The sequence below is a fragment of the Canis aureus genome, chromosome 21 (assembly GCF_053574225.1).
Source record: "Canis aureus isolate CA01 chromosome 21, VMU_Caureus_v.1.0, whole genome shotgun sequence".
NCBI lineage: Eukaryota > Metazoa > Chordata > Mammalia > Carnivora > Canidae > Canis > Canis aureus.
In genome coordinates, this window is record NC_135631.1 from 42,776,036 (window position 1) to 42,792,334 (window position 16,299).

At 40.0% G+C, this 16,299-nt stretch overlaps 1 protein-coding gene across 5 annotated transcripts in view; it reads left to right on the forward strand.

Annotated features, from left to right (window-relative positions):
* The window catches only part of PRKAR2B (protein kinase cAMP-dependent type II regulatory subunit beta), a 92,508-nt gene that overhangs the window by 33,754 nt on the left and 42,455 nt on the right, over window positions 1-16,299 (forward strand). The window contains exon 1 of one of the 5 annotated variants that reach the window (XM_077864029.1): window positions 9,742-9,859. The exons of the other annotated variants lie outside the window; for them this stretch is intronic. Within the exon in view, the coding sequence (XP_077720155.1) occupies window positions 9,757-9,859 (103 nt within the window). The 5' untranslated portion in view covers window positions 9,742-9,756. Of the gene's footprint in view, window positions 1-9,741; window positions 9,860-16,299 lie in introns of those variants that run through there. 5 annotated transcript variants of the gene reach the window in all.

Sequence of the window (16,299 nt, forward strand, 5' to 3'; positions counted from 1 at the left end):
ATAATTAAACCAAAACCAAAATCCATAATTTACTACTTCGGCATTTTGTGAGAACAGACAGCAGTGTGAACGGTGCCTCTTGGAGCTGGAGAACGGTGGCATACACCCACCGTGTCCCAGACCCATGGGACGCAGGTTGTTGCCTCTGCCTGGCACCTGCCTGTTCACATTTGGAGCACTCCAGAAGCTTTGCTTCCCTGGCCTTCCTGTAGCTCACCTCTCAACCACGTCCCTCACCCTTCAGCATTCTTTCTTTCTCTCTGAATGCCATCCACATATAGAGCAGGTACTCAAGCTGCTGTTACTGTTCATACATCATTTGAAACCATGGCTGTTTGTTCACACATCTCTTTCCCTTTCCTAAACTGTGAACATTGTAATTGATTAATTTGAGAGAAGAGAAAAAGTAGTACGCAAAGTAAGGAAGTGAGAGTCTTGGAGGAATGGGGAGATTTGGGCAGATGTGCACAATGGGGTTTAAGATTCCCGAGGGAAGCACCAGCAGGTGTGTGATTATGGGTGAGGCTGAAACTAAAGAGATTTGAGGATGAGCTTGGACACCGAAGTTGTCTGTGATGATGGCAAAACTGGAATGTGAAGAGCATGGAGCCAGATACCTATCAAGAGGGGCACCTGAAACCGTGAATCTCAGAGAAGCCCCCCGCATTGGCATAGGGGTACCCAGTAGTGGTGTGAATGCCTGTGTAGGGAGCTATGAAGTCCCTCACTGTCTTTTGGGTCCTGCAGTGTGCAGGAAGTAGGGCGTTCTAAGAGAGGTGGTGTTCCTGGAGAAGAACCGGGTTTCAGCTAAGGTGGGGATATGTTGGGAGTGCTTTGTAAAAGAACTTGGGGGTGGGGAAAAATATTGGAAAAGAAGGTGGGATATATGGGAGGAATCCACAGGTTAGTACTTCATTCAATTGAGCAAATGTTTACTGAGCAGTTACCATTGCCAGACACTGGGTATGGCAGCAGGAAACGCTCCCTGACCTCGAGATACTATAATCCCACGGGAGAAGCTTGAAAGAATGTGGACATGATGTTGGAGAGAAAGACAGTGGTTGTCTGGAGTCTTGCATCTTGTGGGTGACCAAGGTAATAGCAAAGCGGACATGTTTGGATCAGGGGTCTTCAGGTTATAATGTATTCACTATGGAGGCTTTTTAAAACTTTCTTTAGGGTGAATTCTATCAAGTTTCTAGTGAGAGCACTTTAACTGATACTTAAGTACAAGAGACTATAGAGTGTAGAAATGAAGAGCTTGGATTTGAGGTCATTCTCCCATTTCTTGATCAGATATTCAACATGAAGTGTTTGGCACGGAGCTCTGCCTGAGGCAGGCAGACGTTGTTGAGGATCTTGGTTGCACCACTTATGAGGGTGTGACAGTGAGGTGAGGGTCACTGTGTGACCTTGGGCAGCTTACTTAAACCATCTTCTGTAAAACAACTGAGTAATTCATGGAGTGAATGCAGGCAAAGCTGCCCTATGTTTAAAAAAAAAATTTTTTTTTAAGCACAATGCCTGGCACATAGTGAGTGCTAAATAAAATTTATATATCCTTAGGCTCAATTTATTAAATTTTACTCTAGCAAAAATACCATAATATTAGTATCTCTATTTTCTCCTATAATTTACCCTACTTAATTTTAACTGGCCAGAGGACATAATCCTGCGTCTCTCCTACGGCTAATTCTCCTACCCCAAACTTGGATTGACATGACATTGTATTAATATTTGTGGGAAATGGAAAAGATTTCTCTCAGGGGTAACATCCTTTAGCTTTTTAGATAAAATTAGAAAAACAACTTTAGTCTCCCCTAGATTATAAGTTATATTCTTAGACAGTTATTGTGAGAATAGATTGATCTGCCTTTTAAAATTTAACTGTTAACTTTAATCAGGTGTGTGTAAATGCAGCCCTCCCCCCCCCCATCACACTGGACCAGTACTTCTAGGAGCTGATTGCTAGAAAGTGTTACTGTTACCGGGTTCTGAGTCTCTGAGAGCCAGCAGTGTGTTTTATACTAGTCATGGGGCAGCCCCGGTGGCGCAGTGGTTTAGCACCACCTGCAGCCCAGGGTGTGATCCTGAAGACCCGGGATCGAGTCCCACATAGGGCTCCCTGCATGGAGCCTGCTTCTGCCTCAATCTCATTCTGTGTCTCTCATGAATAAATAAATAAAATCTTTATATATATATATTAGTCATTTGATTATGTTTTCTGATAATTTAAAAAATTAATGACACAACTTGAAAACCAAAAAGTGAATCTGGATCTTCTCTTTCTTTTGCCATCTTCAGCCTTGAGTTACTAAAACCACAGGATGAGTTGTAGTTGTTGCTTTACTAAAGCAATATAATTAAACTGCTAAAAAATTAAAATATAGATTAATGATATATTGTTTTCAGAATGGTAGAAAAAAGAGTTTTTTCATTTAAACACCAAATAGCTTATATAATTGTGTTTTTGACCTGTTTCAAGGAATATGAATATTCTTTATTGACCTCCATCAGAAAAGATAGAACTGGCCGTCTCCTTAGGTATTTGAAAACAATTCCAAGTTGTAGCTCCCATTTAAAAATAGATGTAGATAGTCTAATATGCTCATTGCATAATATAAAGTAACAGGGTACCAGACTCAAGGTGTTCCAGAAGAGGGCATGCTGTGAGGTCATTTACAGAGCTTAGTTTCCACAGGTTGCTGAGTAATAATCTGCAGTAGAAACTGAAAACTTACACTTACCATAGGTTACTTTGGTGGCTTTCTTTTTATTTATTTATTTATTTATTTATTTTCTTTGGTGGCTTTCTAACAGTAAACTTACTTTTGGGGCTCCTGGCTGGCTCCATTGGAGGAGCATGCGACTGCTGATCTCTCAGGATTGTGAAACTGAGCTTTGCATGAGCGTAGAGATTACTAAGAAGAATAAACTTAAAAAAAATTAAAAATAAAAGCAAACTACTACTTTCAAGTTACCTTTTTATTTGGTCTTTTCACTTCATTCAATCTCTTAGCCCTGTTACAGTGCAACTTTTCTTCCTTCAGTGCATTTACATGAAGGGGACAGTTTATTTCTCAGATTGAGAGCTGCTCTTGGAATTAGAATAATGAGAATGCTTATAATCCAGAATTATATTTTCACAGATTAAAAAATAAACATTTATGTTGTATTACATAGGCAAGGAAGGTCAAAGTTAAATGAAAGTAAAACTTTCTTTAGTAAAATCATCTTTTTAAAAGGGATTCTTGATGTTAAACTATATAGATGGTGGAACTGAAGTCTTTTGGATGCTTGTTGTAACTGTAGGAGAGTCACCCTGTGTGTCCCATCCCTGGGCAGAGTCACCCCTGTATGTCCCCACCCCCACCCCCAACAGAGATTCTGAGTCAGAGGTCATTATATAATGTGAAGGCAGCCTGTGAGCCCTGTTAAAAGCTAAACTGAGGCATATTAAAAATTTGAAGAGTTTATTTGTGCAAAAATTTATTTAAATCGTGCAGCTTCCAGTCTAGCAGATAGAAAGGAGCTCCAGGAGCTGTATAAAATTAAAGACTTGTTGGCAGAAGAGAGTGGGGACAGAGAGGTTCCATGAGGCAAAGAGGTCGGTTGGTTCCTTCAGGGCCACTTTCTTTCAGGGGATGGCGGGGGTTTGCCTCACTAGTGCTGACTAGATGGTTCCTGATCAAAAGTCGAAAGAATCCATCTCTGGCACAGCTGGAACTGTGATCAAGTCTCAGTTTGGTGACCTGAGGCTTAGCGTAAGTGACTATTTTCGGCCTTTTGTCACTTGTGGGCCTTGTCTTTTCACAGTCCCAAGTGTTTTTCAATGAAGTTGTAATTCCCAGAGCTTTTTTCTCCTCACTTTTTTGGTTAAAGAATACATTTCTCTAACAAGGGAAGTAGCCTAAAAGTGTGAATAAGGATCAGTTATTTTGGTTATGAACCTTACTAGTCTCATTTGTGAAAGTAGATGATGATGTGGTGCTAAAATGTGCACAGCGTCGGCTGTGTGCCAGGCCCTCATGCTCAACTCTGCTTTCCCTGGGTTAATCTATGAGAATCACTACCATTGTATTTGAAGGACATTTTCTTATTATTGCCATTTTACAAGTGTGGAACCTGAGCCACAAAGAGTTTCACATGCCCAAGACCATGTTCTTTTTATTTTTTAGTGTTACTAATTTATTATTTAATGGAATCAACTAGGGGCACGTGGGTGGCTCAGTTGGTTAAGCGTCCAACTTTTGGTCTCCATTCAGGTCTTGATCTCAAGGTCTTGATCTCAGGGTCATGAGTTCGGGCTCACATTGAGCTCCACGCTGGGCACGGAGCCTACTTTAAAAAAGAAAAACAGAATCACCTAGTTTTTACCTCTTTTGTTAAATAGGAGTGCTAGCTCTGTTTCCTTGGTATAACTTTCATCCTGAATTTCGAAATTGTATTAAATATTTTATACACTAAATTCCAACAAAGTAGAAAAAAAGCAATTGTTTAATTTCTAGTGCTGGCATTGACTACTCTTCCAGGTGAAACATGTAACTTGTTGTTGTTTAATAACATCCCAGGTATTCCTATATTTTAATCAGTTCATTGTCCAAATTTTCTGTGCCCAGGTTTACAAAATGGTTTGCATTCTAACGGTTTTAGCAGTCAACTTGAATGATTTAGATTTCTTTCTTTCTTTCTTTCTTTCTTTCTTTCTTTCTTTCTTTCTTTCTTTCTTTCTTTCTTTCTTTCTTTCTTTCTTTCAGTATCAGAGAAAGGTTTACTAGAAAATTCTCATCCCGGGGTGCCTGGGCGGCTCACTCAGTTGAATGTCCAACTCTTGGTTTCAGCTCAGGTCATGATCTCAGGGGCCTGAGATTGAGCCTTACGTGTGGATCCATGCTCAGTAGGGTGCCTGCTTGAGAGTCTCTCTCCCTTCCCCTCCCCCACTCACACAATTACTCCCTCTCTCCTTAAAATAGATAAATCTTAGAAAGAAAAGAAAAGAAAAGAAAGAAAAGAAGGAAGGAAAGAAAAGGAAGGAAGGAAAGAAAAAAAGGAAAGGAAGGAAAGCAAGCAAGCGAGTGAGCTGTCATCCTGCAGTGGCAACCGGTGTGGCATGTGCTGTGGTACTACCTACCACTTATTAAAACAATCCAGGGGAAATATACTTTTTTCTGAAGCGATCCTTGTGCAAAATGTAACATAAGCAGTTTCTGGTCTGTCCTGTGCTCTGCCTCTGGCCCTTGACCTGCTTATTCAAATTAATTCCGATCTAAAACTAAGTATTATCCCCTTCCCTTTTCAAGGGGAAATCTGAAAATACTAGGTTGCCACCCAAATTAATGGAGAAGTACCTAGAAATAATGTATGCTGTGATACTATTTGTTTTGATATGAAATTAACTACATTTTAGAAGTGATTTGCTTGCACTTTAGTCATGGTTTTTATTTCATTTTGTTTCTTCCTGGAGAGAGGGAGGGGAAAAAAAACCTTTAGTATTGGGAAAAGTCACTTAATTTATACCGTAATGACTGCCATCTGTATATTTTTCAGGGGACTGCAAATCTAACAGAAGCTGACTGATGCAAGTTTCCCGAAGGAAGATGTTAAGAATTGAATAAGTCATGTTTGCTTTGTGTGCAGAATTGTATTATTAAATATTATACTTATTTGCGATTATGGATTCTATAAACAACAACAAAAAGATGTAGTTATATCTGTTTGTATACACTGAAAACCAATGAGACCAGCACATAAAGCAGTATCTGAGAATGTAATTTGTGAGATGTGATGATTTGGAAGGGATAGTGTAGGCATGGGTGGAGAGCCAGGGCGAGAGGTGCTGGTTTGCTTATTCTCTCCATTTTAACTGGAAATCAATTCCAGCTCTCCTGTATCTATAGCAATAATAAGTCAGGATTGATTTTCTTTCTTTCTTTCTTTCTTTCTTTCTTTCTTTCTTTCTTTCTTTCTTTCTTTCTTTCTTTCTTTCTTTCTTTCTTTCTTTCTTTCTTTCTTTCTTTCTTTCTTTCTTTCTTTCTTCCTTCCTTCCTTCCTTCCTTCCTTCCTTCCTTTCCTTTCCTTTCCTTTCCTTTCCTTTCCTTTCCTTTCCTTTCCTTTCCTTTCCTTTCCTTTCTTTCCTTTTCTTTCTTTCTTTCTTTCTTTCTTTCTTTCTTTCTTTCTTTCTTTCTTTCTTTCTTTTTCTTTTTTTTCTCTTCTTTCTCTTCTTTCTCTTCTTTTCTTTTTCTTTCTTTCACCTTTTTAATGATGAGGTTATGTCTCCCACTATATATTAAGTTCAACTGGTAAAATTTTTCTAAAATGGTCTCCTTGTGAATCAATATCCATGTTTCTTATAGCTGTGATCAGTGTTATATCACTGATCATTTAAAGGTTTTTAAAAAAGATTTATTTTAGAGAGAGATCACACATGTGTTGTGCACTCAATACACATGAGTGGGGGAGGTTAAGGAAATCCTCAAGCCGACTCCTCGCTGAGTATGGAACCCACAGCAGTGGCTCAGTCCGAGGATCCTGAGGTCATGACCTGAGCCAAAATCAACTGACTGAGCCATCCACACGCCCCTCATTTAAAGATTAAAAAATAATTTAAAAAAATATTTTATTTATTCACGAGAGACACAGAAAGAGGCAGAGACATAGGCAGAGGGAGAAGCAGGCTCCTCGTGGGGAGCCCAGTGTGCGGCCCAATCCCAGGACCCCAAGGGTCATGCTCTGAGCCAAAGGCAGACGCTCAACCACTGAGCCACCCAAGTACCCCTAAAGATTTTTTTTTTATTTTTTTTATTTTATTTATGATAGTCACACACAGAGAGAGAGAGAGAGAGGCAGAGACACAGGCAGAGGGAGAAGCAGGCTCCATGCACCGGGAGCCCGACGTGGGATTCGATCCCGGGTCTCCAGGATCGCACCCTGGGCCAAAGGCAGGCGCCAAACCGCTGCGCCACCCAGGGATCCCTAAAGATTTTTTAAATGCTAAAATGGGCACATGCTCATGGGGAAAGTCAAGTAGTCTAAAAGGGTACTAAAATTACTTGTTTCTCATGCTGTTCCCACACCCAGCCCTGGAGATCACCACTGTTAACATTTTCTTGAGTACTCTACTGGACATTTTTATGCCTCTGCATATTTAGTTGGAATTAAAATGATACCGAACTTTCCATGTTGTCCTTTTCACCTGACAGTATATCCCGGACAGCTATTCATGTCCTCACATCTAGAAGTGCCTCATTCTTATTTTAATGCCTGAATTGTATTCCATTATATGGGATGTATTAAAATTTATAGGTGTTTAAATTTCAGGGACGCGTGGTTTTGCATAATCATACCAGTAAACCTATAGGATATATTTCTAAAAGAGGGATTGCTTAGTAAATGGTACGAGCATTTATACAGGTATTGTCAAACTGCCCCCTAAATTGGATATTAATTTATATTCTCCTTTTATGTTTAACATAGTGTGAAACAGTATTGTAGAATTTTTAAATGTTAATCATTTTAATAGGTCAATTATGTTTTCAGTTGGCATTTTAAAAAATTTATGAGTGAGGCTTAGCATTTTTTCATTACTGTTGACCATTTGTTTTTTTTTTTAGTCAAGTGCCTGTTCAGTTTTTTTTACCCGTACTGATTTGATAAGTGTTTGAGCTTGGAGGTCAGACGGCTTTGTGTTCAGATTTGGTCTTTGCCACTCACTAGTTATTTAACCTTGAGAGGGTTATTTCATCTCTTTGAACTTCACTCATAGGGTATTGTTTAGTGATTAATGAGATAGTGCAAAATGCTTCACATTTCCTATAGTAAGAATATATGTTTGCTAGCAGCATTACTAATACTACTGAGATCTTTTAAAAATTAAAAGTAGTATTTGTCAAATGCCTTCATAGCATTCATATGATCTTTTGATTCTTCTAACATAATGATATGGTGTTGTGTTGATAGATTTTCTAATATTGAACTATTCTTTTATTCTTAAGATGAACTCTGCTTGGTTATAACATGAATTACTAATCTTGTGCTTGAAATGTAATTAAGACATACCAACTATTGGACAGCCCTGGTGGCTCAGCGGTTTGGTTTAGCGCTGCCTTCAGTTGGGGGTGTGATCCTGGAGACTCGGGATTGAGTCCCACATCAGGCTCCCTGCATGGAGCCTGCTTCTCCCTCTGCCTGTGTGTGTGCCTCTCTCTCTCTCATTCTCTCTCTCTTTCTCTCTGTCATGAATAAATAAAATCTTAAAAAAAAAAGACATACCAGCTATTATTTTAATATAAATCAAAACACATTTTATAACGCAGAATCAAGCTCTGAATTTTAGGTCTATTTCAGAGAGCTGAATGTTGTTGAATGTGTTTTCCTGATTTAGGTGAATAATTAGAGATCAGAGCTAGGAATGACCTATTTAGGAACTGTTGGTTGAAGCACCTGCTTATCCCAACAAGATGCGTTTATCATGATTTGGATGTACTTTCCAGGTCTTGCCTGAAGTGTCACCTCCTGGGAGAGGCATGCTCCCCGCCGCCCCAAAAGGTGTCACATGTCTACTCCTGGAAGAACCAAATCACCTGATAGATTCCCCGACAGATTGACATGCCATTATTTGAGCATTAGCTCCTGAAAGAATCTGCTGAGAAGCAGGCAGCCAGAGGGAAGCTTGCTAGATTCAGGCTTTGCACTCCAGATGGGCTAAGGGACTTTGGAGCAGTTATTTAACTTCTCTGGGCCTCAGTTTCCTTATCTGAAAAATGGGGATGATAACAGTACCTTACACAAAAAGTTGATGGGAGGATTACCTGACATATTTTAAATCAGAGAATGTTGAGGTAGTTGGCAGCCACAGTTTAGTTGATGGGAAGGTTTGTGAGAAGGCTAGTAGAAAATAGGGTTACAGACCTAGGAAGAACAGGGTAGGGTGGTGGGGCTTTGAGGGGAGCTTTTGGTGGGGATTTGTGTAGAGGCCTGGAGTTTATTCTCATTCACAGACAAGTTTAAATGTTTATTCTATTTCATCCTGATGCTTTTTGATAGCTTAAACCAAAGATACCAATCTGTTTTTCAAGGTTTACTTCTCATATAATGCCTAGGCACGTGGCATTTATTTAATCACAGCAATTCTACAAAGTAGGTCTTAATAGCCACATTTTCAAGATGGGAAAAACTGCATTTAATAATGCTTGGTAATGTATAAGGGTCAGGCAGTTAATAAGTGGCAGGAAAAAAAAAACAGCTGAGATGTGCTTAGGTCTGTCTGAATCATGTGTTCTTTCTCTACACTGTAAATCAGTTACTTCTGTATAGTCACAGATAATAATTTATATTCCTGCCTTAACAGATGAATTAATCTCCCTAACCAGCTGGTAGAGGCAGGAAGCCTGATTAGTGCTTCCATTGTCATAAACACCAGGCACAGCTTTACAAATGAAGAGTCAATAAATTGGAATGGTTTTTCTGTTAGTTTTCCTAAAGCTAGAGGCATGTTGTGTATGGTAAAACAAAAGTTTAATACTTAATAAATGAGTTGTTTGCAGGGTGCATGTGTCATTTTCATAAAAACACTAAGACTGTTTTAAAAAAAAATACCAACCGGTGGTTCTGAAATCCATGGAACATTAAAAAAAAAAAAAAAAAAAAATTGACCTAAAGCTGACTTTATTCTGCTATAACAGCAAAATTTGGTGGAATAGAATAATTTCAGTTTTGCAGAGGACCTTTATCATTTTTATTCTCTGGTTAATATCCTAGATGAGCAAGCATGGATACTCCCATCAGAGCCACACGTGGGCCTTGACTTTGGTGTCACCTACTTTTGTTATTAGAATTTTGTTGAGTTTGAACTTGTTATCTTGTAAGTACCACTTTTTTTTTTTTTTTTTTTTTTTTAAGATTTTATTTCTTTGGCAGAACAGAAGCAGGGGGAGTAGCAAAGGGAGGGAGAAACAGGCTCCACACTGAGCAGGGAGCCCAATACAGGGCTCGATCCCAGGACCCCAGGATCATGACCTGAGCCAAAGGCAGACATTTAACCAACTGGGCCACCCAGGTGCCCCAAATATCACTTTCTAATCAATGACTGCTCTGTGGTTTTTATTCTTAGTTACTTTTTGGCAGTTGGTTGGACCTTTTGTTATTTTCTTTTCCTTGTCCAGATCTTTTTAAACCAAGGTTCTCCTTCATTTCTTGGTTGTCAGTAACTGAAACGTACATTGAAATTAAACAAGCAAAAATGGGAAGTTTATTGAAATCGTGGGGGTGGGGTGCTCTGAAAGTCATCTAGCCTTCTGGAGGGCAGGCCTGAAGCTGGGCCTCGGAAGGAACTAGAATCTGGGTTTTGAATACTGTTAAGAATCTCTCTGTCTCTGTCCTCTGATCCTCTTTTGCTGTAGGCTGCTCTCTCCATGAGGTTGGGGATAGGACACCACAGCTCTACACACTCTACAGCAGCGGCCACCAGAAAGAGACTGACATGGTATTCTCTGTGATTCAGGCCCCCCCAGGCCAGGGAAGGGTTCTGATTAAACTAGTCCACTCGTCTTGGCTTGTTCTGGACGCTCTCATTTGTCCCTCTGGGGACCACAGAGGGTTTTGAAACCCTGACCTCATCTGAGACTAATTTCAGCCAACCCATTTTGGATTATTAGAATCTTGTCTGCCAGATGATTATTAGGTTGGGCTGGCCACCCTGAGGAAGCCCTCTATATTCCCTTGTCCAGGGCAGCTTCTCCGCTGGCCCACTGAACTTCCTCTCCAGCCTCAGGTGACATCTGCAGTGGATTCCCTACATTTACAAATCAGAGAAAGTTGATGCACCCTCTGTCATTCTGTGAAGGAAGTTCAAGTCACTTGGTTCACCACCTGCTTACAAGGTGGCAGGTGACCCATGCGGATGTGTCTTTTTTCTGTTGAGAAACATCACCATTTTATGAGCACATAATACTTTACACACAGAATGACAGTAAATAACAATTTAGACAAATGTCATTTCTTTTTAAAAGAATGGAACTATTATCTCATATTATCAGTTCATCTAGCTACAAAGGAATAAAGCCCCAAAGAAGAAATAATACTTTACATTTATACCACAAATTTTTCAAAGAGATGGAGTGGGAGGCTAAAGGTCACTGTAATTTTCTTCTTACAGGCTGTGTTTTTTGATATTCTTCAGAACAGTAGAACAGCCAACCACCTGGTTCCCTTCTATTATGCAAAATTATTGCATTTTAAAATCAGATTGGGTTTTTCCCCCTAGACTTGCAAGGGTTTGTAATTTGGAGGGGTCGTCTCTTTTTTGTGCATAAATGTTTTTGAAATGTTTACGCTCTGGTAACTATAGAAGAGATTGACTTCATATCTGGTTGGTTGTGCTGTCGCTTCGCTTAAATTAAGCATTTTTTGTTCACTATTTGCAAGACAGTGTTCTGCACACACTGTGAGATTGTTAGAGGTAAGACTTAGCTTTGTGTCCAAGCCTCCTGGAAGAGCTGACCGTGTACCCATGAACTTGGACCCATCGATGTGGGGGTTGGGAGCCAGCAGTTAAGAAAGAATTCTTGAGACCTTTTCCTTTTTTTTTTTTTTTAATTTTTTATTTATTTATGATAGACACAGAGAGAGAGAGAGAGGCAGAGACACAGGCAGAGGGAGAAGCAGGCTCCATGCACCGGGAGCCTGATGTGGGATTCGATCCCGGGTCTCCAGGATCGCGCCCTGGGCCAAAGGCAGGCGCCAAACCGCTGTGCCACCCAGGGATTCCTTGAGACCTTTTCCACACAAACAGGTGCTTTTTTATATCACAGAGAAAGGGCCCATGGGCAGAAAGAGCTGCCTTTCGCTGTATGAAGCTGGTGGTTGTATGCTTGGTGCCCAGGAGGGAGGAGACACACAGGGAGTATTAGATCATAAACGTTTCTTTGAATTTCTGCCCATAAAACTACTTTGGCAAGATTTCTCTGGTGCTTATCATTCAGCTCGATATTAACTAGCAGTGAGATGTACAGGCAGTCATGAGACCTTTTAAGAATGAAGCAGCCAGTACGTATTTGATCCTTATCGGAACAATACAGGAGGCTCTAGGTTAGCCTTCTGGGCTAAAGGTGCACGTTTTTCTGCTTTTGCCCTTCATCACTGTGAGCCATTTGGAGGACAGCACAGCAGATTTGGGTCATGATGAATTCCACTATACACATCTATACACATTCTGCAGGCAGTGTGAACTCAAAGGAGCAGCTAGACATTCCACTCTGAGTTTATGCCCTCAGTGGGTGAGGAGGAGATGCGAATTTCCTCCCCCTCCTTGCTTGCTCAGTTCCTACATGCCTCTTGGAGTATGAGCCTTTCCAGGGTTTAAAGGTATTCATTTTCATACAATGTAGCTTCTAAATGTAAGCCAGCAATAACTTCTAGCCCTCAGCACAAGAAAAAAAGAGCAGATAAGGTGCATTCTGTTTTCCTAAATAGAAGGGAGCATTTAGTCCTGACTCGTGTGCTTAGGGAAAATGACAGGGAAGAGAGGACGTTTGTGTAGAGTTTTGAGGGAAGAGTAGGCTTTTGATAAGTGGGAGTGGAAGAAATAAATTTCTAGTTGAGCAAACCATGTGAAATGATATTAGGTTGAAGTAATAGTGAATATTCTAATAAGGTTAGCAATGTATGGGTTTTGGTAAGAGTTTGGGCTTTATTCTGTATGTTGTGGGAAGCATTATACGTTTTTGGGCCAGAGATACATCATGCCCAGGAGTGGTCAGGTTGGGATCCTGAAGTCTCAGAATGGGTCTGTATTATCCTCCTCACCTCTTTCACCTTGATCATTATGCAGCAACAAACTGAGAAGAGGTGGTCTCTTCCTGGGGATAGCCACATGTAATCACCAGACTGCCTTTCCAAGGTGCACGAACTAGGAGGAACAGCCCATTGTGCTGTTATTGACATATGCATTGTATATGTTATAATCCCAGCAGTGCAGTGTTATAATTACTACTTTATGAAATCTTGTCTTTTAAAGTAAAAAGAGGAAAAACCAGCAAAGTATGTTTATATGGTCTTTCCTATTTACTCACATGTTTTCCTTTTCCAGTGCTTTTTATTTCTTCCTGCCAATTTGAGTTAGTATCTGATGTCATGTTCTTTTAGCCTAAAGGCTTCCTTTAGTATTTCATGTAGGGCACATCTGCTAGCAACAAATTTTCTCAGTCTTTGATTAACTGAGAATGCATTCATGTCACCTTCATTTTTCAAGGATACTTTTGCTGGGTATAGAATTCTTTGTGAAACCGTTTCAGCAATTTGAATATGGTATCAGTGCCTTCTGATCTTTATGGGTTCTTTTTCTTTTTAAGATTTTATTTATTTATTCAACAAAGAGAGAGACAAGCAGGGGGAGCAGGAGAGGGAGATGCAGGCTCCCTGCTGCACAGGTAGCCCAACACAGGGCTCTATCCCAGGACCATGACCTGAGCTGAAGGCAGGTGCCCAACCAACTGATCCCCCCAGGTGCCCCAATCTTTATTGTTTCTGATGAGAAGTTAACTATTATTTTATTGTTCCCTTGTATATGATAATTTTTTTTGCAGTTTTAAAGATTTTCTTTATTTTTTATTTTTAAACAATTTATGAAAATGTGTTTAAGTTTGAATTTTTATGTGTGTGTTTATGCTTGGCTAAGTTTCATTGAGATTCTTGAACCATTAAGTTAATGTTTTTCATAAAATTTGGGAATTTGGGGGCTATTGTTTCTATTTTTTTCTCCCCCTTTCTTATTTTTTGGAACTGCAGGTTAATGTGCTAGATGTTGTCTCACGGGTCTCTGAGACTCTCTTCACTTTTATTTGTTCACTTTTTGGTCTGTTCTACAGATTGAGTAGTTTCTCTTGCTCAGTTTTCAAGTTCCTTGATTCTTTCTCTTGCCAAGTCAAACCTGGTGAGCTGATCTAGTGAATTTTCTATCTCAGTAGGCTTTTCATCTCTAGAATTTCTTTCTTTTCTTTTCTTTTTGTAATTTTTACCTCCTTATTGAGGTAAAGGTATTTGTTGAGTCATTGTTATCACACTTTAATTCTTGAAACCTGATTTCTTTTAGTTCTTTGAACAGTCACTGCTTTGAAGTCTTTGCTATTTATTGACTGCTGTTTTCCTGAATATGGGTCACACTTTCCTGTTTTTTTGCTGGTCTTTCCCATTCTTATAAGTTTGCTGAGAGCTGGCATTTTGGATTATATTTTATAGCAATTCCAAATTCTGATTTCTTCTTCCTCAGGGTTATTGCTATTTTTTGCTCAGTGACTTTCCTAGGGTAAATATATAGACTCTGTCTCCTCTGAGTATGGGGCTACTAATGTCCCTGCTTTTTTTTTTTTTTAATTAAAAAAAACAAACAAACAACATTAGCCTTGCCTTTCTAGGTTTAGCTCCTATGTGTACATCGCTTAGTTATCTCTCCATGATTAGTTAAAGGTTACACTCAAATGCCTTGAGCTGATGGATCTGTGCTTTAGTTGGGAAGCATGTTTAAATTTCAGATAGTTTTAAGAAGTGCCCTGACTTTTAACTACCATCTTGTTGTTCTCCACATATGCTATAGGTTTAAGGACAGCCAGGGATATGTGGATGGCCTGGGTCCTGTCTAGTTTCTCCTGCATGCCCACAGAGCCTTCCATTCAGCCATGGACATTTGAAGAGCTTATGAAGCTTCTCTTTGCTGTCTCATTTTTGGGGGTTTAATTTCTAGTTAGTCTTTTGATCTGTTGCTTGCTGCAGCCAGAACCATGACCTAAGGTAGGCAAGGTTCTAGTCCTCCTGTTTGTCTACCTACAAGACCACCATTACCAACCTTGCTGCTGGGCATTAGTTCTTTTGTGCTCTGCGGTCAATCAGGTTAGCCTCCTGCAGCAGCAAAACTGGTAGAGTTGCCTTGGTGACTGAGCTGGAGATGGGGCATCTGGGATAACAGCTCCAAGCAAGAATGCTGTGGAGTCCCTGTAAAAGAATAGAAATTATATATAGCTGTCTGTCCCTAGTTCCTGGCACAGAGCTCTTCAGTGTCCCTCGTAATTTCCTAAGTGGTAAGAGCATTTGGAGCATCTTTTGTACTAATATTTGGTCTTTAATTCTGGCTTCTGACACAGAATTCCTAAATCCTTTGGAATTCCCTGGGTGATAGGAGTGTCTTTTGTTCTGGTGAGGTGACTCTTGGTGGGCTTCTGGATGCCTTAAAGATGGGGGCTGGTCCTCAGAATGACCAAGCCATGATTAAAAGCTTAGAACTTTTGGCTCTATCCTCCATCCTCTGGAAAGAGGAGAGGGGCTGGAGATTGAGTTATGATCAGTCATGCCTATTTGATGAAGGCCCCATAAAAATCCCCAAAGTACAGGGTTTGGAGTACACCTCTACATGTTGGAAGGGTGGCACACTCTGACTATAAGGACAGAAGCTCCTGTGCTCAGGGCCCTTCTGGACCTATCCTTATGTTAGCTCTTCACCTAGCTGTTAAACTGTATCCTTTATTATATTCTTTATTATTTAGTAAATTGGTAAACATGTTCTTCTGAGTTCTATGATGAAATTTGAGGAGGTTGTGATAACCTGCAATCTGTAGGCAAGTCAAACAAGCTGTAGATAACCTTTGTACATACTGCTTGCAATTGGCATCTGCAGTGGGGGGTCAGTCATAGGGGACTGAACCTTTACCTTGTGTGATCTGGTGCTAATTCCAGGCAGTTGGTGTCAGCACTGAATTGAATTGTAGGACACCCAGCTGGTGTTGGAGAATTAGTCATGTGGAAATCAACCCATACTTTGGGTGTCAGATGTGTTTTGAGTGTGGTCATTAAGTAAATGAAAGACATGCCAGTGTTTTCTCCTGTGTTCTCCCCCTGTCGTAACTTGAGGTGCAGTAGTTTTATACGAATAAATGCTTCTACATTTGTTATATGCCTTTAATCTGCAGAGACCTGAAATGGTTTTGTTTTTTATTGGTGGAAATTTTGTCTTGTTTTATCATTGCTCTTGGGGTGAGGATTTGCATACTCTTCACTCTCTTGTACTCCACCTCTGAGGGTGTTTTTTTAAGTATTCAAGGTGTAGAGGAAGCCATGTTATTGTAAGTTTGAGGTGGACATTAAGCTGGTGTTTTGGTTTCCACAGCTTTTAAATATAGGAAAATAGCAAATGATGGACAAATTCTCATTTGTTTGAAGCTCTCTATTGCTGCTCATTTTTGTGTCTCAGTGACAGTGTTCCACTGGTGCCCTGCACGTGATGGTTTATTTGTGAGATCTGAATTGTTCTTGATT